This window comes from Diabrotica virgifera, chromosome 9 (assembly GCF_917563875.1).
Source record: "Diabrotica virgifera virgifera chromosome 9, PGI_DIABVI_V3a".
Classification (NCBI taxonomy): domain Eukaryota; kingdom Metazoa; phylum Arthropoda; class Insecta; order Coleoptera; family Chrysomelidae; genus Diabrotica; species Diabrotica virgifera.
Window position 1 is genome coordinate 130,501,243 of NC_065451.1, and position 23,505 is coordinate 130,524,747.

The following is a 23,505-nucleotide window of genomic DNA, read 5'->3' on the forward strand; positions in this document are numbered from 1 at the left end:
GCTGGAGCAATTTATTTAATAATTTTTGGGCAACGGCTGATCATGACCAACAAAGCGAATATTTATGTAGATAATATGTTCTCAGACAAGAGAGGAAAGTTGCAAAGCTAAAAAAGTCCAGAAGACACTGGACATGTGAATATAATTTGCAGTTGGCAGAACACCGACTTCAAGTTTGTAAGAAAACAATTTTGGACACTTTTAACATAACAGATATGTGGTTAACTACACTATTCAAAAAAATTGATAGTCATGAAGGCGGAGGCCGTATACCTGGAGATATGCGTGGTCGCCACAAGAACAAGGCAAATGCTGTAGACGAAAGTATTAAAAATTCGATTCGTGCGCATATAAACTTTATTCCAGCAAAAGAATCTCATTACGTAAGGCAAAGAACAAGTAAGATGTACTTTTCCCTTTAACTTTTCCCAAATTGTATTCACTATATAATGAATGGATGTTAGAGAATCACCCATGCGATAAACCAGCCACCAAAAGTCAGTACAGAAACATATTCAATACTGAGTTTAATATCGGTTCTTTTGCACCGAAAAAAGATATGTGTTTTACTTGCAATCTACGTAACACTAAAGCAGAGAAAGACCAAATAGAAAAAGAATATGCCTTACATATTGCAAATAAATGTGTTGCACGTAAAGCCAAAAATCGCGATAAAGAGGTTTCTAAGAAAACAGAAACGGTTGTAACTGCCTGCTTTGATTTGCAAAAAATATTAACTACGCTCCAATCAGAGGTATCATTGTTTTATTATAAAAGGAAGTTTAAAGTGTATAACTTTACTGTCTTTGATCTTGGATCTGCGGAAGGTTATTGTTATGCATGGGATGAAACCACAGGTAAAAAGGGGCCCAATGAAATAAGTAGTGCACTATTTGATTTTATTAAGAGAAACGTTGCTGGTGGAGCTTAGAGTTTAAATTTTATTCAGATTGTTGTGGAGGACAAAATCGAAATCGAGTAACATTTTTAATGTATATTTATGCAGCTAAGATCATGAAAATTAATATTACACACACGTTTTTTAAGGTGGGCCACTCTCAATCTGAAGGTGATCCAATGCACGCCCTTATTGAGCGAAGAAAAAAGAACCAAGTTGTTTATGTACCACAACAGTGATATACACTGATAAGGTGTGCTAAAGTCACAGGAAAACCATACGATTTGAAAGAACTAAGTCAAAATGACATCTTGGACTTTAAATCAATGTTAAAGAAAATACCGAATTGGGATTAGATATAGATAAACGCCAAGTTTTCTGGTCGAAAATACAATACGTAAAAATGTATAAAGAACAACCACATATTATTAGTTTTCAGTACGATCTTATTTCTGATCAATTATCGTTTCTAAACTTAGAATGCAAACCAAAATCGAGCAAAAGGGCTACCAAATCCAGGAATAAAAATATACACGATTTATGGGAAGTACAAATTCCTTTAGCATATAATGGGTTACTTCCCATAACCACTTCAAAATATAAAGATCTTGTTGCTTTGTGCTCTGGTAAAGCTATACCAGAGCAATATTGAAGTTTTTATTTAAATCTTCCCCACTCTCAAAAAAACGGAATATTCGGATGATGACTCTGAATAAAAGTTTGCAAGGGGTTAATTTTGTTTACTTTTTAATAGAATATAAACTGTTTTATAATTTGTAAATGTTCATTTTGTAATAAATAAATCTAAACGATATTATTTTATTTACCTACTTCTTGTTAGTATGTATGACGTAAATTCTTAAATACTACTTGTCTGAGCAAAAAAATCACGTTTCAAGTAAAACCAATAAAATAAATTAATTATAATCTCTTTATTTAGATATTTACTGATTAGTTACAATTTATATGCACCTAACCAAAGAAACATACTGTGTTGAAATATCATTGTATAACCACTTACAATGATTTTCACGTAAAATTCTGAAAAAATTTGCTATTGTAACTCGACCTAAATCAGGACCAGTAATGTTGACAACAATGTGATATGTAAAAGTGAAAAGCTGAGAAAAAGTTATAAAATATGGATTAAGAACATTACAAAAAATATAAAAGCTGACCCAGTAAAAAAATAAAATGTTTTGGAAATTTCTTTAAATCGCTCTCCTGTAAACTAAGCAAAAGTGAGTTACAATGTTTTTCATATCAGGTGTCGATTTAAGGACTGAGAGGCATCACCAATTTATACTCCACCAGCATTGATGGATACAATTTCAGAAGATGGTGAATTAGTGGAAGGAGAATGGAGACAAATAACAAGAGCTGATACAAATTTAACCCCTGCTGGTCGAATGGGATCGAACATGGCTGCAAATGCTGTAACACGATTAAGGGATAGCTTAGCCAACTATTTAACATCTGATGTAGGTTCAGTACCTTGGCAACAAACATATATTAATAGGGGCAGAATTTAATGTTTTTTAATTTAATTAATGTATATTGTAAAATATAAATGTATTATCATTGTTTATATAATAATAGTTGGCCAACTCAATGAAAAAATTTGTTTGATTCTAATTGAGACAGTCACCACCATTTCTGTCAGGGTCACAACGTCACGCGTAACTACTATAAATCCAAAATGCATAGACACAAAGTTGGATATGATCCTATTCATAACACAGCTGCTTGCATACATATGAAGAAATATAAATATATGGAAGAATATATTTAGAAATTGAATTAATGATGTCATGCTACTATACATTATACATCATAAATATAATAGCGTTACATTACAAATACATATAATAGCATGACATCATTAACTCAATTTCTAAAATATATTCTTTCATATATTTATTTTTCTTAATATATATGTGAGTTGGTGTGTTATGAATAGGATCATATCCAACTTAATGTCTATGCATTTTGGATTTATCATACAGTCCATCTAATATACTTACCGTTGCAGGTCAGTATCTATGTCAGAGATCTAAGTTGACATAGTTGCCAAAGTATAAAAAAATTCTAAAGCACATGAAACACCATGTCTTTTATATGGAAATAAAATGTCTTGCCCGGATAAGGGTTAAATCAAATAGATCACATAATTATTGCAAAAGTGGATTATACAACAAAACAAATTAATATTCAATGTAAATAAATAAAAACATTAGAAATAGACAACAATAATTAAGTTATAATCTTATGTTAAAGTAAATAATAAAAACAATAAATATAATAACGCAACTCATCAATATTGGCAATATCATTTTAAAGTCTTCTACTTTAAAAGGTAGGTATAATACATATCTGAATTGCCGATGAGTCAGATTAAATAAATTATTAGAAGAATTTTTTACTCAGCACAATATTCTTGTTTAATTAGTGTTATTTTGATAAAATCATTTTTTTGGTAAAATTGTGGCTTATTTCCCATTGAAAATAGTTGATTGTAAAAATGCCACAAGGAAATAGCTTCAGAACAACATTAATAAATATAAAACAAATACTTACAGTAAAGAATAAAAACAAATCTGAAGTGTCAATACCGCAACTGTCAAATAAATGTTACCAATTTATGCCTAAATATCACCTTCGTCGATTACAGTTACAGTGTGTTCCGAACAAATGTGCTTCATAATAGTATATTATGCAACAAGCATTTAATAATGGTCATTATGAAGAGAGTATGAGTGATATGAAACGAGCCGCCTAGCGGTGAGTTATAGAGTACGAGCTTCATAATGATAATTAAATGCAATGTTGTTTTGAAGCTATTTCCTTGTGGCATTTTTATGATTAATTATTTATATGGGAAATAAGCCACAATTAAAATGAAAAAAATTATTTTTAAAATTAAGAGTAAATTAATGTAAGACCAAATACTTACGATGTCGGGATAGTATCACAGGGTTTTTCCTGGTTTTCCCTTGTGATTTACTATGAAGTCTCTAACGCAAGAATTTTACTGTCGTTGCATTTGGTTGTCTTTTTAAAGACAGATCACATGCTATAATTTTTTATGACGGATATTCTTGAGTTGGGGTTGATTTCATGTAATCGAATGAACTATCTTTCAGTAAGTCATCCCAGGAACGCAACTCATAAATATCGGCAATATCATTTTAAAGTCTTCTACTTTAAAATGTATAATATATGTCTGAATTGCCAATATAAATGACTGAGATTAAATAAATTATTAGAAGAATTTTTTTGCTTAGCAACAACACTTTTGTTTATTTTAGTAATATTTTGTATTTTGACAACGGCACCCGATTTGGGCGTCGAAACGTTAATAAAATAATTTTTTTCATTTTAATTGTGGCTTATTTCCCATATAAATAATTAAATAAATGCAAGTTGTATACGCGATTTTTTCTATCAGTCACAACAAAAAATATATTATTATTTATTAATTTTGCAACAGAAACAAACTGAGTAGTTTGACAGTTTGTTTACATAGTGAGAACTGTCAACGCGTATGTATATAACTCGCCATTGGTTACTTCGTGTGTGCCACCTTTATCGCAAATGACATACCATGATTCTATTAGTTAAAAATCTGTATCATAATGAAGTTCATTATGATACAGGTAGTGACATCATAATTGATATAATATAGTATGAGAATAGAAAAAAACGCTTTATAGTCCATTTATACAAATTAAATGAAACATATTATTGTGCATTTCCTTAAGTTAACATTAATAGTAATCTTCGAATATTTCTACGCGTATATAATAAAATATGTCTAGTGGCTGTAATTCCGGTGTACTCATCAAAATGATTCTAAAAAAGAGCACACCTACCACCTAAATATTTCGTGTTGGTATCATGTGACGTCTCGGGCTATGATGTACAACTGTAAGTATATTAGACAGAGTATAATTATGTGTGCTGTTGCTACCCTGACAGAAATGGTGGTGACTAATTAAAATCAAACAAAGTTAGTCATTGCGTTGACCAACTATTACTATATAAACAATTTTTTTATTCTTGAAAAATGCATTTTACTTGAATGAAATGAAACTAATTAGTTCTTTTGTATAGTTTATTTACTCATCCATGTATTTGCATAAAAGCTCCATGACTTCTTTTTTAAATTTGAATTTATTCCTTGGTGTTAAGGACTTCATGTCTTCTACCACGGATTTCATAAAATTTAGGTCACTCCTGCTTTGGGATTCTTTTTTTTGTAGTCGTGTCTCACAAAGTTTGCTGAAGTTGGCTGCTGCAACACACATCATGTCCATTACATTTCGTTTTGACGTTGACTGCTTTGGTGTTGACTGCGAGGAATGCAGTGAATGTGTTGGAACTTCCTCTGGTGGATCATATTCGATAATGATTTCCTCTTGAGGATGTTCAGTTTCTGTTTTCACTGTTTCCTCTATATCTTCAGAAATATCAAGTCTATAAACCAAAATCACATGGTATAATAAAATTTAATAAAACAAACTCTTACTTAAGAGGCAACCATAGCGATCAACAGGTAGCAACAAATGCGGTCCAAGATTGCGGCTGTAATTTTGAATATGTTGTCGAGATATTTGGCACATGTGTTCGTAATATAATAAAGAATGGCGGTATAGAGCCCAATTTGAGACATATGTTAGTATGTGGAAATTAATCTATAACTAAATAAAATATTGCAAAAAGGAGCCTGTGCTGCCATGAAGAACAAAAAAATAAACTTTCTTCAAATAAACTTTTTTATCCCATGCTAACTAGTAATTCAAAGCTTTCATTGTCATTGATTTTGAGTCCCAAAATGTTCTCACAAGAGTGTGGACAATAATTTTGGACTCAAGTTGACTACGAGAGAACCAAAGTAAGTTTATATAAACCTATATAAGCACTACATATTAAAGTACGTATTTATTTTTTAGAAGTTTTAAATGTCAAAGTCCTATTACTCCTACATTGTTCAATTGTCTGGGTTTACTCTGTATAATAAACATGTTTTTAAGTGTTTGTCTTGAATTTTTAATTTTTTTTTACTTCCGTTGGTTCGGATTTGCGGGGTTCTAGTGTATTTCTCAAATTGGGCTCTGTACCGCCATTATTTATTATATTACGAATATGTGTGCCAAATATCTTGACATTAGTAGTCTAGACACTGTTGAGTGAACACGTAAAATAAACATTAAATACAAGGTACATGTAAGTACACCAAACGATTATTTTTGTATGTGAATTCATCGTGGAAAACGGACTTGGCAATAAGTAATAAACTGAAGAAGGCAACTAGCGTGTATTACTCTTTAAATAATACAATTTTTGGAAAGTCAGAAATAAGCAACAAAACTAAACTCAGAGTATATAACAGCATAGTAAATCCGATAATGACATATGGGGCGGAAACATGGATTGTCCAAAAGAAACATGAATCAATGATAAACGCGACGGAGATGAAATACATGAGAAAAATAGCCGGAGTTACGAAGTTTGACAGATTCAGAAATGAAGATATAAGAAGAGAGTTGGAACAAGAACCGATAATTAGGAAGATCGAAAACAAACAATTAAGCTGGTTTGGACACATACAACGAATGGAGCAAAATATACTTACAAAGAAGGTACATGAAGCCAAAATGGGAAACAAAAGAAAAAAGGGAAGGCCGAGGAAGACATGGATGGACCAGATCCAAGATATAGGTGAAAGGAGACACATCAGTATGAGGGATATGAAGAAACTGGCCACCAATAGAAGCAATTGGAAGAAGTGGATAAAAGGCGGAACCCGACATCCGACGCCCTGAAGGGCACTAAGGATTATGAGAAAGAAAGAAGAAAGAATTCATCGTGATATTGTAAGTCATCTACTTTTTTTAATGTTTAAAACTACAATGGAGCAAAAACTTGATAAACTAATTCAAACAATAGAAGAAATGAAATCTGATATCCATTCAATAAAAACTGGCATGGAACTAATGCGACAAGAAAACGATGAATTGAAATTAAAGGTCAGTCAACTTGAAAATAAAATAGTAAAACTGGAAAATAATCAAAATAAAAACAATATAGTTGTATATGGACTGAAAGAAAATCTTTTTATAAAGCAAGACGCAATTATAGAAGAGGTATTATCGGTAGTTAATGAGAAAATGGAAGTCAAGTTGGAAGAACGTGATATACAGGATGTCTATAGGATTGGCTATAAAAATGAACGCAGAGATCGACCGACAGTTATAAGACTTAATTCAATTCAAAAAAATCAAATTATGAGAAATGCTAGGAAATTAAATGACACCAGTTATAGTGTATCAGAGCAGTTTAGTAAAAAAACGATAGAAGAAAGAAAACAACTGGTCCTTTACTTGAAGAAAATTAAAGATTCTGGTGCAACGGCTTTTATTAGACATAATTATATAATAGTGGACAACAAAAAAATGTTTTTGACAGAGACTAAGCAAAAATTCGATGATTCTGAAAAACCAATTTCATCACAGCAACAACAAAATTCATCATCGTCTTCAAAAAACTACAGTTTGAGACAATGTTCGCAAAAATTCTCATTAATGCATCTTAATGTTCATTCAATTCGCAATAAAGTTGATGACATAAATATTTTTATTGACGATTATAGTTCAGAAAACTGTATTGACGTGATCTGTTTCACAGAGCATTGGATGCAAGAGGGAGAATTTGACTTTTACTCTTTAGAGGACTATCAATTGATAAACAAATATTGTAGGAAAACTGATTCCCATGGTGGAGCGGCCGTTTTTTCTAATAAAAAGTTTGATTTTAGTCCAGTTGTTAATTTAGAAACTGTTTCAGTAGATAACAAAATTGAATTTACCGTTGTAAACAATCATAATTTAAAATTAGTAATTTCTTGTATTTATAGACCCCCTCGGGAGATTTGCAAATATTTTTTAATGTGTTGTGCGATTTGTTAAGTGAACTGTATTTAAAATACAGAAATTACAATTATATAATTTGCGGCGATTTTAATATAGACTTAGATTGTAAGAATAGGAATGTTTTTGATTTTGAAAACATATTGACAATGTATAATTTAATACCAACTATTTTAGAACCTACTAGAGTAACAATAACGTCTGCTACACGAATAGATAATATTTGTGTTAATTTGAATTCCTAAACTATTATTTGAGGGGTCTACATTTGAAGTAGGAGTGTCTGATCACAAAGCTCAAATTTTAACCATAAGTGTGGATAAAGCTGATGCTAATAATCAATATCATCTGGTTAGATCCTTTTGTCAAACTAATAAATTAAAATTTCTTGAGTATCTTCGTCAGTGCGACTCTAATGATGTATATGAAATATCAGATGTGGAAGTAGCTTATAATGTTTTTAATGAAAAAATTGGTTCGGGCTTCGAATACGTGTTCCCGACTAAACGTAAAAAAATGCACAACAAAAGAAATTTTAAAGGTTGGTTAACTCCCGGAATAAAAGTATCGTCAAAAAACAAAAGATTCTTATTACAACTAAAAAAACATACAAATAATATTACCATAAAAAACTACATTAAAACGTATTGTCGATGGTTACAACAAATAATTAAAGAGGCAAAAAATAAGCACTTCCACGGTATAATCAACTCCTCAAATAATAAATCTAAAGCGACATGGGATTTAATTTCACATTTTAACAAAAGAAACACAACAGTTAAGACAGATAATATATCTATTAAAAAAGATGATATTGATATCACAAATCCAACTGAAGTTGCAGAAGAATTTAAATCTAGTGATAACTATTTGCAGAGTTTGCCGGCAAATAATGTAAGTTCATTGTTTTTTGGACCTTTAATAGAAACTGATGTCAGGGAGTGCATTTTGTCACAAAAACCAAAGAAATCCGCGGGGCTGGACAAAATTCCAATTACCCTTGTAAAAGAAAATATTGATACCCTTTGTAGGCCTTTAGTTTTTCTTTTTAATTTGTCTCTTGAAAACGGAATATTTCCTAAATGTTTTAAAAAATCGGTAGTTATTCCTGTACATAAAAAAGGTGATAGGTGTAATATGGAGAACTATCGCGGAGTGTCTCTATTACCGTCCCTTTCATAACTATTAGAATGGTGCGTAAATAAACAATTACTTCTTTTTTTAAATAAACATAAAATTCTAATAACTTCTCAATATGGCTTTAGATCTGATATGAGTACTACAGATGCAGTATTTTCTCTAATCGAAAATGTGCATAAAATCTTGGAAGCAAAACACCATCCTCTTGGTATTTTCTGTGATTTATCGAAAGCATTCGATTGCGTAGACCATCAAATACTACTGGACAAGATCTACTACTACGGCATTAGAGGTACACCACATAAATGGTTTCAGACATACCTATCACACAGAAAAATGTGTGTTAGAATAAATAATTCTGATAGTAGCTGTGAAGCATCCAATTCAAATTTCGCAGAAGTTCAGTGTGGAGTTCCACAAGGGTCTGTTTTAGGACCAACGCTGTTTCTTATCTATATCAATGACTTGGTAGCTAGTTTCCCGAATACCACATTTTCACTTTTTGCAGATGATACGAGTATAGTAATTAAAGGCGATAGTTCTGATACATTAACATCCTGTGCCGCTACTACAGTTGAAGAGATATCAGACTGGTTTCTCGCCAATAAATTGGTTCTGAATATTAGTAAAACACAAAGTATCCGTTTTAATTTGTATCAAAATGTGGAAGATGTTGTTATTAAAATAGATCAAGAAAGCATTACTTCTTGTCATACAATTAAATTTTTAGGCATAAACATAGACAGCAAACTTAATTGGAGTTACCACATAACTGAACTTAATAAAACCCTTAGCAGAGCTACATATGCCATAAGAGCAATTAGACAAAATACAAATTTTTGTGTGACAAAAATAGTTTATTTTGTAATTTCAAAGTATTATGCAATATGGTGTGGAATTTTGGGGCGCGGCTAGCACAGCAGAATCCACATTTGTGGCTCAAAAACGAGCAATTCGAGCACTATTCAACTTAACAAATAGAACTTCATGTAGACCTCTCTTCAAAGATCATGGAATAATGACGCTCATTAATATTTATATTTATAAGATATCTCTGCTTATACATAGAAAACGACATGAATTGTTAAAACCTTCTGACATACACAGTCACAATACACGCAGGCAAGATATAATTCTTCCCAATATAATTATAGACGTACTCGAAATGGTCCATTGTACTCCGGTATTAAAGAATACAACCATTTGCCCACTGGGATTAAAGTACTTTCAATATGTAAGTTTAAAAAAAATTAAAAAATTGTTAGGTCAATATGTTTTTTATAGTCTGGATGAATTCTTTTTAATAAATTTTAATGATCTAGACGGTTCCAACGCTTAGGCTAAAATCATATTGTTCTTGTACATTTGTTAAAATTATATTTATTGTAAATTTGTGATTTTTTGGAATAAAGATATGGAACAACATATTCAAAAATACAGCCGTAATCTTGGGTCGCGTTTGTTGCTACCTGTTGATTGCTACTGTTGCCTCTTAAACTCACTCTTACTTAATAAACTTAAAATAAAAACTTACTCAGTGTTATCTGTAAACATTATCTGTGTTCCACTACCATCTGTGTTTCTCCAACAGGTATAAAGCTAAAAATAAATTTATATATTGAAAATTTTCAAGTATTACCCAGGTACTTTGTTAATATTATGTTTACTCAAGGTTTTTGCTCCAGATTTTAAAAAACTGCTTAGATTGACAAAATGTGACATACACATAGTTAACATGTCAAACAAAAAAAAAAGTGATATTATGCTGATATGTACTTTTACCCCGGGAGTGTTTCACCCTTATTCGGGGGTGAAAAAGTTTACCTTTAAAATAAGCTCTGAAGTGGATAAACTGACTAATTCTAAACAACTTTTGTTCTATAGAGTTTTCTCACTAAGTTAATACTTTTCAAGTTATTTGAAGTGAATATGTTCATTTTTCAATTAAAAACAATATTTTTAGACATTTTTTCGCAAATAACTCAAAAAGTAAGTATTTTATCAAAAAAAGCATTCTTAGTAAAAAAATTGCTTATAAAAAAGTGAAAAAAATGGTGTATGTATGAGGTCTCTAGACCCAGTAGAAGCAGAGTTATAGTTATACAGGTTTTGCAATATTTTACCATTAGCTAATGGACTATAACTAAATATTCAAAATATTCTCTTACCTACAACTTGAATTAGTAGAAGGTGCTTTTCTTTTTACCAGCGGTGATTCGGCTATTGACGATGTTAATCTAAAACAAAAAATATGTAAAAGAAGGTAGTAATAAAGCTAGTAGTATATTAAGAATAATCTATATGTATGAATTTGTAATGAGAAGTTCAAAAATTTATAATGAGAAGTTTTTAATACAATCTGTATTAAAAATTTACTTTGCACCAGTTTCTTTAAACATAAAGGATTTATAATAAATTTGCTTGTTATGTTATAATCTAATTATTTTCGTGGGGTCCTACTGTATATGCAGTGATACATGTGACATACCAGAAGCACAATGTAATACACTGTATTTAACAGTATTTTAAGATATTATCACCATTAATAAATGCAATTCATGAAAATTTAGAGAGATGATATTTTTGGACAAAAAGGATTTGGACTATCTTGACAATCATTGTCAATTTCTAGTATACTGCACATCCACATAAAAGATTCAACTGTTTAGAGTCATTGTTACCAGAGATTAAAAATAAATAAATCCGACTTACTTTCTTTTTCTGGTATATGGTCCCAACCAAAGCATTATATTGAAATAAATAAAATCTATTTCTTTTTTTGGACCTCCAGCTGAACCTGATGGAGCTTTTGCATTGTATTCACGATATGCTCTCACAAAACGGTCTCGCATATTGTCCCATCTTTTTTTAACAGCAGCAACTGTAATTAATAATAATTGTTTTATAACCAATAATTATTTTAAAATTGTATGTTCACATACCATCAGATTCTAAATATTCTGCAATAGAAGACCAACTATTGTTTTTTAATGTCTCATCTTTATAGTCCTTGCTGCATCGGTCATAAAGATGAGGACATTTTTCCACTAAAGCTATTAATAATTCGTCGTTCATTATGATACAATAAATAAAATTGTGTTTCACTAAAACGTGGTCGCTCAAATTGTAAACAACAAACAAAACGTGGTCGATCAAACTGTAAACAAAACAAATTTTTATTGGCATTTGACACTATTTTAAATACTGCTTTCTGATTGGTTCCGGGAATACAACGGGAACGAGAAAGTTGAAAGATGGGCAACTTTCCCGTTCTCGTTACCGGACAGCTTCTCGTTCTCGGTTATTGTGCATCTAAACGTTGATTTACATAGAGGTTAACATTTTTCCCGTTTCCGTTCTCGGTCTCGTTCCCGGGCAATTGTGCAGCCGCCTTTACACTGTTGTAATAAGGTTTGTTCCAACCATGAATCCCAGACAAGTTTGTGACAGTTTGCGGATTGTTCACACTGCGCAGGTGATCAAATATTTGATTTCTGATTGATTTCTGATAGGTAGTTGGAACAACTGACAAGTTGTCAATGCCATTTGTCATTTATCTCCATCCGCATCCGCCATCCTCTTGTATTAATGTTTTTTAGTTATTAGTCTCTCGTCTCGTCTCGTTGTCTCTCATTTCTGCTCCTGCTGTGCTTTTGGGTGTCTGTGTGCGTTAGATTTGATAATTCTAACCAAAACCAAACGAGAAATTTTTACTGCCGTAATATTTACTACGATTTTCCAGAACATAAAACATGGACGTAGAAGGTAAATATACATTTTAATTATACAGCGTTTGGCCCGACGAGTGCAAACAGAATATTATAACAAAAGCACTATTTGTGTGTGGCACATCCAGATAGTCTTCTTGTTGTTTTAATACACCATTATTTTTAATACTTATTGTCTTATATACCAAACCAATAATATACTTCTATATTTAACTAATTTAAGGGTGGAACGAACCAAGTTAATTTATTATAGTTATTTTTTTATGAAACAATTAGAATTTAGTTAAGACTTGTGTTTATCACTTTCTGTGAAAATATGAAAATAAAAACAACATAAGTACGGGAAGGTTAATAACAATTCACTATGGATATTTGAGGCGCTCAGACCAACAGTGGCCTAAGCCATAAATTGAGCATTTTTAGATTAATATTACAATAAAAGCAGCAACATTAAATCTTCTGATTAACAAGGGTTTACACAACTTACCTCTATATTTGGCTAAATGGTGCTCCAGAATTTGAATCCCATAAGCGTAATGGAAATACGAATGCAACATTGCATTTATCTCAGAACTTCATTTTTGGGGTTAGGCCACTGTTGCTCTGAGCGCCTAATTTCTAGGTCTGGGTAACCACACCCAACCCTATGCTCGCCGGGTTAATTGATGTTTTCATGGTTATAAGTAATTTAATTTGTTTAAAAATCACATATTCATTGTAGGTCTTGGACAATATTTGGTTTTTAATGGAGCCATAGTTCAACAATCGTAGTAGCCTCTAACAGAAGGAAATCAGCAATCGGTAAACTGGACCACAAACCACAGTAAAATTCTACTTGATATATATAACAAATACCGTGGAAAAGTTGGGACATTCCAAATAAAAACCTTCAAGAAATTATGGCCCAAGAAATAAATTCAGCAGCAGGGACCAATTTTACTTCAGCCCATTGTGAAAACCGATGGAGAGTTCTTGAAAGAGCTTACAAAAAGTTCATCGATAACAAAAATAAAACTGGGAGAGGGAAAAAATATTTTGTATACGAAGCCGAGATGAACAAGATATTTAAAGGGAAAACAAACATTAAGCCAGAAGTAACCATCACTACCGAATCTTTTCAAGAAGATCCTGTTCTTACTCCAGAGGCTGTCAACAAGCCTGTGGCTAGTACGTCTAATGTGCCCAGTACATCTAATGTGCCTAGTACGTCTGAGAAATCAAAACAAACAGGTAGGTCTAAGAAAACAGGTGTAACTAGAATTGCAATAATGCAACAAACGCAAATAGATAGAAATACTTACTATGACAAGAGAATCGAACTTGAACAAGAAAAAATCAAAATTCAGAGGGAGAAGTTGAAAGAACTTAAAGAGAAAAAATGCTCTGAATGCCTGAAAAAGATGTAATTTTTAAATATTCTTTTCGTTAGTTATAGTATATATAGTTAGTTTTATTAATATTTTTATGTAAATTAGGATTTTTCTGTAATAAAAAATGTAAATGTTAAAAAAATTTCATGTTTTTTTTTTCTTTAGAATATGTAGGTATCAGCTAGGCTTTTTGTTTAGGTAATGTGTATAACTTAGGTATTTTAAGATATTAATTTTCTTTTAATTACAAATTATATGTTTTACTTGCAATGGTGTTTTATTCATGAGGACAAATTTTTACTTAGAGAAACACATTTGTACTATTCTTATTAATTTACTTATATGCACTTGTTTATCGTCTTTCTCTACTTTAGCAATCCACCTGGTTCTACCTCTTTTTTTTTCGGACCAATTAGTTTTCTAGTCATAGCTAGTTGAGGCATTCTGTTTACTGCCATTCTTTCTACATCTCCCAACCATCTGATTCTTTGTGACTTGACTAACCAGGAGATGGTAGTTCGTTTGTTATTCGAATTCTCCCACCTGTCTTCTAAATACGTGAATATCTTCATTTCCCATCTTTCTACAGTAACATCCTCCTTTTGTTTAATGGTCATGCCTAACAGGCATTTAGGGTTACTGTGTGTATTTACTGTTGCATATATTCAGTGTTTGCCTTGTCTAGAAACTTATTTTTAGTTTATTAGGGTTCTTAAAATACCTAAATTTTTACTTCTTCTTGATTGTTTCTTTCATCTTCATGCTGCATTTTTAACACAGCTGAATAATGTGGATAAAGGATCTTCATGTCTCGAGCCTTTTGCAACCGTAAATTGATCTGAAATGTGACAGTGCCAAGCAATTTCATAGGCTGAATTATTTAGTGTTATTTTTACTAGCCTGATCAGTTTTTTTTGTTATATCCAAATGTTCCATTGCTCGATACATTTTGACTACCATATTATGCTTGTCAAAAATCCACAAATAACACATGCAGAGGAACTTTACTTTCATAATAAGCTATACCCTTTAGTTGTTACACTTCATCAGTTTGTCTCATTTTTTAGGCAGCTTCATACATGGGCCTCGCCTAATCCTTTGGCATTATTTCCCATACCCATACTTGCACTACTAGTTGATATACACTTTTCTGTAGTTGATCTCCACCAAACTTAATCATTTCTACTATTCTTATAGAAATAGAAATAAAAAGAAATTTTTTTTTAAATATTTGGGTGTTATAATGTCTAAAATGATGAAAACTGGAACCCCATAGTGTAATTTCGAAAAAAACGTCAAAGAAAAACAAAAAAAAATGATATACCAAACAACAGTATGAAGTAACTTAATGTATGCAGCAGAAATTTGGGTCATAAACAAAAAACCAAGGGATCATTCTGGCAACCAAACTGGAATACCGAAGAAGATGCTGTGGTCTGATCAGAAGAGACAGAATAACAAATGAAGAGATGAAGAAAAGAATGAAAGTGCAGAAGACTAAAATGGTATGGCCACAGAACAGAAAGTACATGGATAAACAAGGTTTCAGATTAGAGCGCAACAGAACAAGGAGAGAACAACCGAAAAGACCATGGAAAAATGAGATTGACGAAGCAATGTCAAAGAAAGGATTGGAAGACAGAACTAGGAAGATTGTCAGGCTGTCTATCAAATTCTTGATTTAATAAACTGTCAAAATACTTTCTCCTTCTCTTTTTGACATCCTTTTCGTGAATTAGTATTTTATTATTTTCATTTCGGATGCATCTAATCTGATTAAAATCTCTTGCTTTCTTTGCTCTCTGTTTGGCTATTTTATATATCTTTGCTTCGCCTTCCCTGGTATCAAGTTGATCATATAGGTTTGAATACGCTTCTGCTTTAGCTTTTGCTACCGCTACTTTCGCTTCTTTTTTGGCGACCATATACTTTTTATATAATTTTCCCTTCTCTTTTATTTTTCCTTGTACTTCATTTGACCACCACCAAGTCTCTTTATCCTTAAACTTCTTTCATGACGTTTTCCCAAGTATTTCAATAGCCGTCTCTCTAATAATATTGGCCATTTTTCTCCAAATTGTGTTAGGGCTTCCTTTCGTGTTCCAACATAGTTTTTCTACTATTCTTTCCCTGAATAGACCTTCCTTCTTATCTTTTAGCATCCACCACTTGATTTTTTGTGGTCCTCTCCGATATTTTTGTTTAGTTTCGCTTTTTACTTCGATGTCCAGAACAAGCAGCTTATGTTGTTGGCTTACTGTCTCACTAACTATTACCTTGCAGTCCTTGCATTCACGTATGTCTTCTTTCCTTATCATGAAGAAGTCTATTTTGGATTGATGTTTGTCCACTTTTGTAGGTAATTAGTTGAGTTTCTCTCTTTTTACTAGGAAGATTGTAAGAAGTAGAAATCCAGACTGACAGAAGGAAAACAGCACTAGCTGCCTACAACTTTTCAGGAGAACGAAATAGCTTTGTAGCTTAGTACTTGTTTTTCTTTCTCAGTACTTATTTATTACTTAAAAAAATGCCAAAACGTTTTTCAATAGGAAAGAAAAAGAAAAAACATGTACTAAGCAGCAAAGTTTTTTTCGCTTTCCTGAAAACTTGTAGATTTTGACTTGTGAGGTTTCAGTATTTAACTGTCGTTAAAATACCTTATACACATATAGGCATTTTTAATTGTTAAAATAAAATCCAACATCACTGAAAAACATAGATTTATTTATCCAAAAATTTGCAATTGTAAAGTATTTGCCACCCTATCTCTAATGGCTCGAACTCCTTTGTCATCTACATTATCATCGTCTTCATTAATTTCATGTAGTTGTTCTGGAGGATTTTGATTAAGTGGTTTTATATTGAAAATATTATTATCAATGGTAATATTATGAAGTACACATGCAGCTCTAATCAAATTTCATATTAATCTTATATTTCTTAACTTAATATGATACATTTGCCTAAATTTTTGTTTTAATATGCCAAAGCAATGTTCAACCACATAACGATTTTTTGCCAGCTTTAAATTATAGTTCCGTTGACGTCTTGTTAAGTTCCCTCTATCCTTATAATGAGTTAACAAATTGGTCTGTAAAAGGTAGCCACTGTATCCTAGAAGAAAATATCTTCCACACCTTTCCTCTAGTTTCGTGTGCAATGGAGAGTTTGCTGCTGTCATGGACTGAACCCGGATATCCTATATATATATGTCAGTTATTTTCCTTCTGTGATCAGATACAAGTTGAATCTATAATAAAAAAATAAATTAAAAAACAATTCGATACCTAAACTCCAAAACCTCTCAACTGTTTTTGTTTGTTTTTCCTATTTTGGTCTTTATGTATATACATAATATATAAGACAAAAATACGAAAACCGAACAAAACCAGTTGAGAGGTTTTGGAGTTTAGGTATTGAATTACATATTGTGCACTGTGTCATATATTATTAGATAGTAAATAGGTACTATCTAATAAAAGAAATTAAATATCTGCTAGTAAAAGAAATTAAATATGCATGACTAAAAATTTCCTGGGATCAAATCACCTACCTGAATTGAGTAGAATCCTTTTCTATTTATATATGACTCTGGGTCATTTTCCGGTTTGTCGAATTTTATGTGGCTACCGTCAATTGCTCCTATTACATCTGGAAACCCATTAACTCTAAAATGTTGTTCACTTAAGGTTTTCTCATTTTAATTTGGCCATTTTATTACATCTGGACTCAAATTACTTAAAAAGTATGTCATGCGATGAATAATTTTATGGACAGAGCTTATTGTTATATTGAAACGATCTCCAACATCTCTAAAACTGCAAGTCTGATGTCCAATGTACCACAGATAAATAAGTACCTAAAAGCAAATGTTTCTTAAAATAAAAGGAAAAGTTCTGTTTTGATTTTAGAAATTAAATAAAAGTAGATTAAATATTTATTTTATATATCAGCTGTTTCTACAATTTTGTCAATAAAAAGTAAATTTTTATATTTCGATCTTAATTTGTCAACATTGCTTTCAAACAACTAAAGGACTGTATTTATTTAACCCTAAGATACATTGATATTGATATACATTAAGATCATGGTTATTTTCGAGCCAGAATGTTTTTTCATACGATTTTGGATATAATTAGTTATGACTTAATGTATTCCTTCATTAGATACCTATAGCTCGTGAAAAAACATCGTCGTAAAAAGAAAATAGAATATTTCTTTAAAAAACACTTTAAAACATAATCTTCATTTTTCTTAATTTGACTGCTTTATATTATTTACATATTAAAGAAAACATGATGAAATCACCTCATAGAATTTTTTAATGCCATTTTGACCAAGAATACTATGTAATTTCATACAAGAATACAAAAGCAATGTTATTTTCAACTGAAATGGGAATTTTTATTATGGAAAACAACCTCCCCCAATTATTTTGGTTAACGGAGGTTTTACTGTATTTACTTACTTGATGTAAAGCAGATATGGTTGCATGCTGTCCCTCCTGTGAATTATAATATTGACTAGCCTCAAATCTTTCAACCAAACCATTTACTGTGCCCCTTGAAAGTCTGACATGTTCGAAAAACTCTTCTTGGGAGTACTGCGTCACAGTGTGTTCTGAAAGTAATAAATCAGTTATCATTTATTTCATTTATGTTAAATGTAATTTACCTAAATAGTTTTGGTTCTTGACTCTTGGTTCATCTAGTAATAATTCTAGGTCATAGACAGAGACAGAGAAGACATATCGCTGAATTCTTCGTCGGACATATTTATCAAATATAATAATATAATTACGTTACTCAAATATTTAGACTAGTAAACAAACTTTAACCTAAGCGTACCCAAACCAACCTAAACATAAAAAAGTAGGGTTGGGTTCCTAAAACATTTTTGTAAAACAGGTAACCGTTGACAATTGACAAACCCCTCGACTATTCAACGGTACTACGCATGCCCCAAATTTCTTGCCTGAAGAAAATCCGCAAACTGTTTTGACTGTCAGCAAACACGTTTTTGGTGTGGTTCGAACAGCAAATTATTTGCTTGCTGACTGTTTGTGTTGGAACCCTTTTGTGCTATTGCGCAGAATCCTGACGTCTGCAACTTGTTTCTGATTCTGGTTGGAACAAAGCTATAGTTATCAAGGAACAACGTATGTCCTTTGCCTAGATAACGTCCTGCTAGTTTCGTTACTACCGATTGAGCGTGACTAGTCTCTTGAGACCCGCTATAAACAGCTTCAAAACCAAATAAGAAGAAAAATTAGGGAGGCTAAAGAAACCTACTTCTCTGAAAAATGTAAAGAAATAGAAGAACTGCAAAACACATATGACAACTTCAACCTACATAAAAAAAGTCAAAGAACTAGCCGGAATAGGAAATAGAAGAACCTCAAATATATTGCTCGACAAAAATGGAAATATTATAATGGAGACAAAACGAAAACTACGACGATGGAAAGAGTATATCGAGGAACTATTTCATGACCAGAGAGAAGCTAGTACATCCGTAGATAGCCAAACGGGAGATGTAGGCCCAGAGATAACCAAATCAGAGGTTAGTCAGGCAATAAACTCTATGAAAACCAATAAACCTGCTGGTCCAGATGAATTGCCTAGCGAGCTAATAACGTTGGTCAACGAGAAAAACCTGGACATAATAGTAGAACTGTTCAACGCTATCTATACTAGAGGAATCATCCCTAGAGAAATGTTGACATCAATCAGTCTTTGTGTGTCTGCCAAAGAAGGTGAATGCAAAAGAATGCAGTGACTACCGAACCATAAGCTTAATGTCACATACCTTGAAAATTATATTGAAAATTATCCACGCCAGAATACACTCTAAACTAGAGCTGGATATTAGTGACACTCAATATGGGTTCCGCAATGGTATGGTACCAGAGAGGCATTATTCTCCTTCAACGTGCTGACACAGAGATGTTTTGATGTTAACCATCCTCTTTACGTCTGTTTTATAGACTACAATAAAGCATTTGATAAAAACATGATCGACTCTTGGAAATCCTAAAAAATAAAAACCTAGATGAAAGAGATTTAAGACTAATAACACACCTCTATTACAATCAGCGAGCAATAGTAATAATTGAAAAAGAAACATCTGAAGAAATGGAAATAAAGAGAGGAGTCAGACAAGGCTGCATACTATCACCTCTATTATTTAACGCTTATTCTGAAGAGGTAATGCGAGAAACTCTGGAAGATGAAACAGTCGGCATAAGAGTAAATGGAGTCTTAGTTAACAACATCAGATATGCATATGATACAGTAATACTAGCGGATAGTTTACAAGACCTGCAAAGACAAATAGTAAGGTGTAGTAGGGAGTACGGACTCTCTCTCAATATCAAAAAGACGAAGTTTATGAAAATTAGTAAAAATAACCATAATACTAACGAAATCTTGATAGTAGAGGGCCAGCAGATCGAAAGAGTAAAAAAGTACACTTACCTAGGAACACTTATATAATGACTACACTGCAGAAATAAAAGTCAGAATCGAAAAAGCACGTTCTAATTTTATAAAAATGAAAAAGGTCCTATGTAGCAAAGATTTAACATTAGCTCTTAAAGTACGCCTAACAAAATGTTACGTCTACAGTGTTCTATACTTTGTAGTGGAATCATGGACGTTAAATGTAGAGACAATGAGACGACTTAACGCCTTTGAAATGTGGACCTATAGAAGAATTACGAGAGTTTCCTGGGTAGATAGAGTTACAAACAATGAAGTACTGAGAAGAATAGGTAAAGAGAAGGAAGTTGAACTTACAATTAAAGAAAAGAAGCTACAGTATCTCGGACATGTGATGCGGGGCGAGAAGTATGGCATCCTACGACTCATAATGCAGGGAAAGATAGATGGCAGAAGAAGCATCGGAAGAAGACGAATTTCATGGTTGAAGAACCTGAGAGAATGGTTTGGATGCAGCTCAAAACAACTATTTAGAGCAGAGGTCGGCAACGCGGCGCCCGCGGGCGCCACTGCGCCCTTCAATAAATTTTAGTGTGCCCTTAAACTATTGTTGATTTAGCAATAAATTCAAAACGTATATGTTTTATACGTTTATATTTATATATTTGTTAGGACAAAAAATAGTTGGCGCCCGCCATGAATTTTTAATTTAGTATTTCACTCTTTACATTAAAAACGTTACCGACCTCTGATTTAGAGCTACTGCCTCAAAAATTAAAATAGCTATGATGATTGCCAACCTCCGTAGCGGAGATGGCACCTGAAGAACAAGAAGAAGTCTCTTGAGAAACTGTCCCTTTACCCGAATAAATTAGAATTTCTAGCACAAATCCATCTGGAGTGCAGAGTTCGTATAATTTAATTCCGTATTTGGCACTTTTATTTGGAATATACTGACGAAATAGAAGTCTTTGACGCCAAAGTAATAATGCTTCATCCCGTGAGAGATTAGCATTGGGATAAAAAATACTCTGTATATTTTGGGTGATGTGATTCAACAGCTGTAAAATTTTATGTAAACGTGAAGTTTTGTCATCAGCTTCTTTGTAAAAACACAGACATCTAAGGATAGATTCGAAGCGATTTCTAGACATTGTATTTCCAAAAAGTGGATGAAATTATAAAACATTTGTACTCCAATAATTTTTAATGCTGGGCATACTAATGTTACCCATTAGTATGCATAACCCAAGAAATGAACACAGCTCATTAGTATCGACTGGTGTCCAATGTTTCATTGTCGTATACCTTGTCAAATTACGCCTGAATATTTCGGCACGTAAATTTATCCACTCGCATATTTGTTCCTTCAATGATTGGTCAAATATTAATGCAAATATTTCTTCTGCAGTACTTGTGGTTGGGATATTAATTTTGTATACCAGCTTGCTCTGTAAATTTAAACAATGTGGGTTCACTGTCGATATCTACCCACTCGTCGTCGTTTTCATTTGGACCACCATCAGGATTTCTCTCGACTTCCTCCTCAACATCTTCTTCAGCAGTATCTTCATTATTTACACTTTCATCAGACGAGTTGAGGTCTTCAGCGCTTGAGCTATTTGGTAATGAAGGTGCATAACTACTTCCTGAATCCGAATAAGATTCCGGTATTTCCTCAGAAGTACATGCCAAAACTTCATCGTTGTCTTCAGCCATTATTTTATCGGCTTCTTCTTGAAGCTGTTTTTGAGTTAAGCCTTTACGTCGTGACATATTTCAGAAAATCTGAAATAAAATTCTAATATTAGGTATTGCTTTATTTTAAGTGCAACATAAATGAAAGTATGCAAAATCGTAATTATAAGAAAAAAATCATATAAACCAGGTTGAAAAAATACTTAAAATAATTTAATGGATCATTAAATGTGATAAAAAGGTGCTATTGTAAAATTTAAAACAAGAATATCAAAAAAGAATAGTTGCAACCCATATTTATTAACATAATGTAAGTAGTATATTGAGTATATATGCAGTTAGTTATGACATACCCTGTATATACAATTATTTGTAAAGAAACAATATCAACTATTTTCAATATTGAAATTTTAGGAAACACTTTTGACTTACAAATACATATAAATACATATAGACCGGTCTAGTTAGACTCAAAAATAGGAGTGAGGCTACAATAATTCCCATCAAGCTGAAAATTGGCAGGATTGTTCAAAATACCATCATAAATGAAATCTAAAAAGTCCTCATAAATCCGACCCGTGCTAAAAATTTTACGCGAGGTCAAAGGTCACCAAATATGGTTTTTAGCGATTTTCAGCGAAACGGTAAGTTTTATCGTAAAATTAGTTCTAACAAAAAATGTAGCTTAGATAATTATCTATAAAAAATATCTTAATAGTTTTTTTCCTAGGAGCCACTGTTTTTGAGATACAACGATTCAAAGAGTTGAAAGACTTCTAATCGTCATAATATATGTATTAGTACACCAGGTATATACATCACTGAAGCTGTAATACAAGTAAACATAATATTCTATCGGTCAACTTAACTTATATTACACATAATAATATAAGATTATAAATACGATAATGTTTCTACTATACAGCTTGCGGTCTACCGAGGGATGCAATGTATAAGCTGTATTATATTACAGTGCCAACAACAAAATCTTTACAAAGTGAATGTAACGCGAAAATAATAAGAATTATTTAAATTTTACCGCTGAATCCCAACAAAACTAGTAAATTGATATGACAAAGTATTAACTTATAATAATTCTTTTTATTTATGCGCATTAGTTCAATTTGTAAAGATGGGTTTTGTCGGAATAAACACGTTCGTCGGCTAATCTAATCACCCTACCTATTCTTTTCTCAGTGGAGTTTGAACATAATAATGAAAGACAACTTTATTTGATGGCTATAATGATTTTACGAGAAATATTAAAGCTGCAGAACAACGTCGTAGAACTTCAGCAACATC

General features: G+C 32.1%; 1 protein-coding gene across 1 annotated transcript; it reads right to left on the minus strand.

Annotated features, from left to right (window-relative positions):
• Positions 1-17,624: 17,624 nt before the first annotated feature.
• LOC114339658 (uncharacterized) lies at positions 17,625-22,281 on the minus strand. Its single transcript, XM_028290324.2, has 4 exons — positions 22,001-22,281; positions 18,740-18,825; positions 18,534-18,685; positions 17,625-17,924 (listed from the first exon to the last, which is right to left on the minus strand). The coding sequence occupies exons 1-4, from the start codon at positions 22,279-22,281 to the stop codon at positions 17,766-17,768; spliced, it is 678 nt and encodes a 225-aa protein (XP_028146125.2). The 3' UTR covers positions 17,625-17,765.
• Between the last annotated feature and the right edge of the window lie 1,224 nt (positions 22,282-23,505).

Excerpts from the sequence above, each read along its gene's own strand:
- LOC114339658 (XM_028290324.2), bottom strand. The coding sequence starts at position 22,281 with ATGTCACGACGTAAAGGCTTAACTCAAAAACAGCTTCAAGAAGAAGCC. Across the intron at positions 18,826-22,000 it reads CCAAATGAAAACGACGACGA|AATTCAGCGATATGTCTTCT; the intron begins GTGGGTAGATAT and ends TGTCCGACGAAG. Across the intron at positions 17,925-18,533 it reads CCATATCTGCTTTACATCAA|GTACTTATTTATCTGTGGTA; the intron begins GTAAGTAAATAC and ends ATTTGCTTTTAG.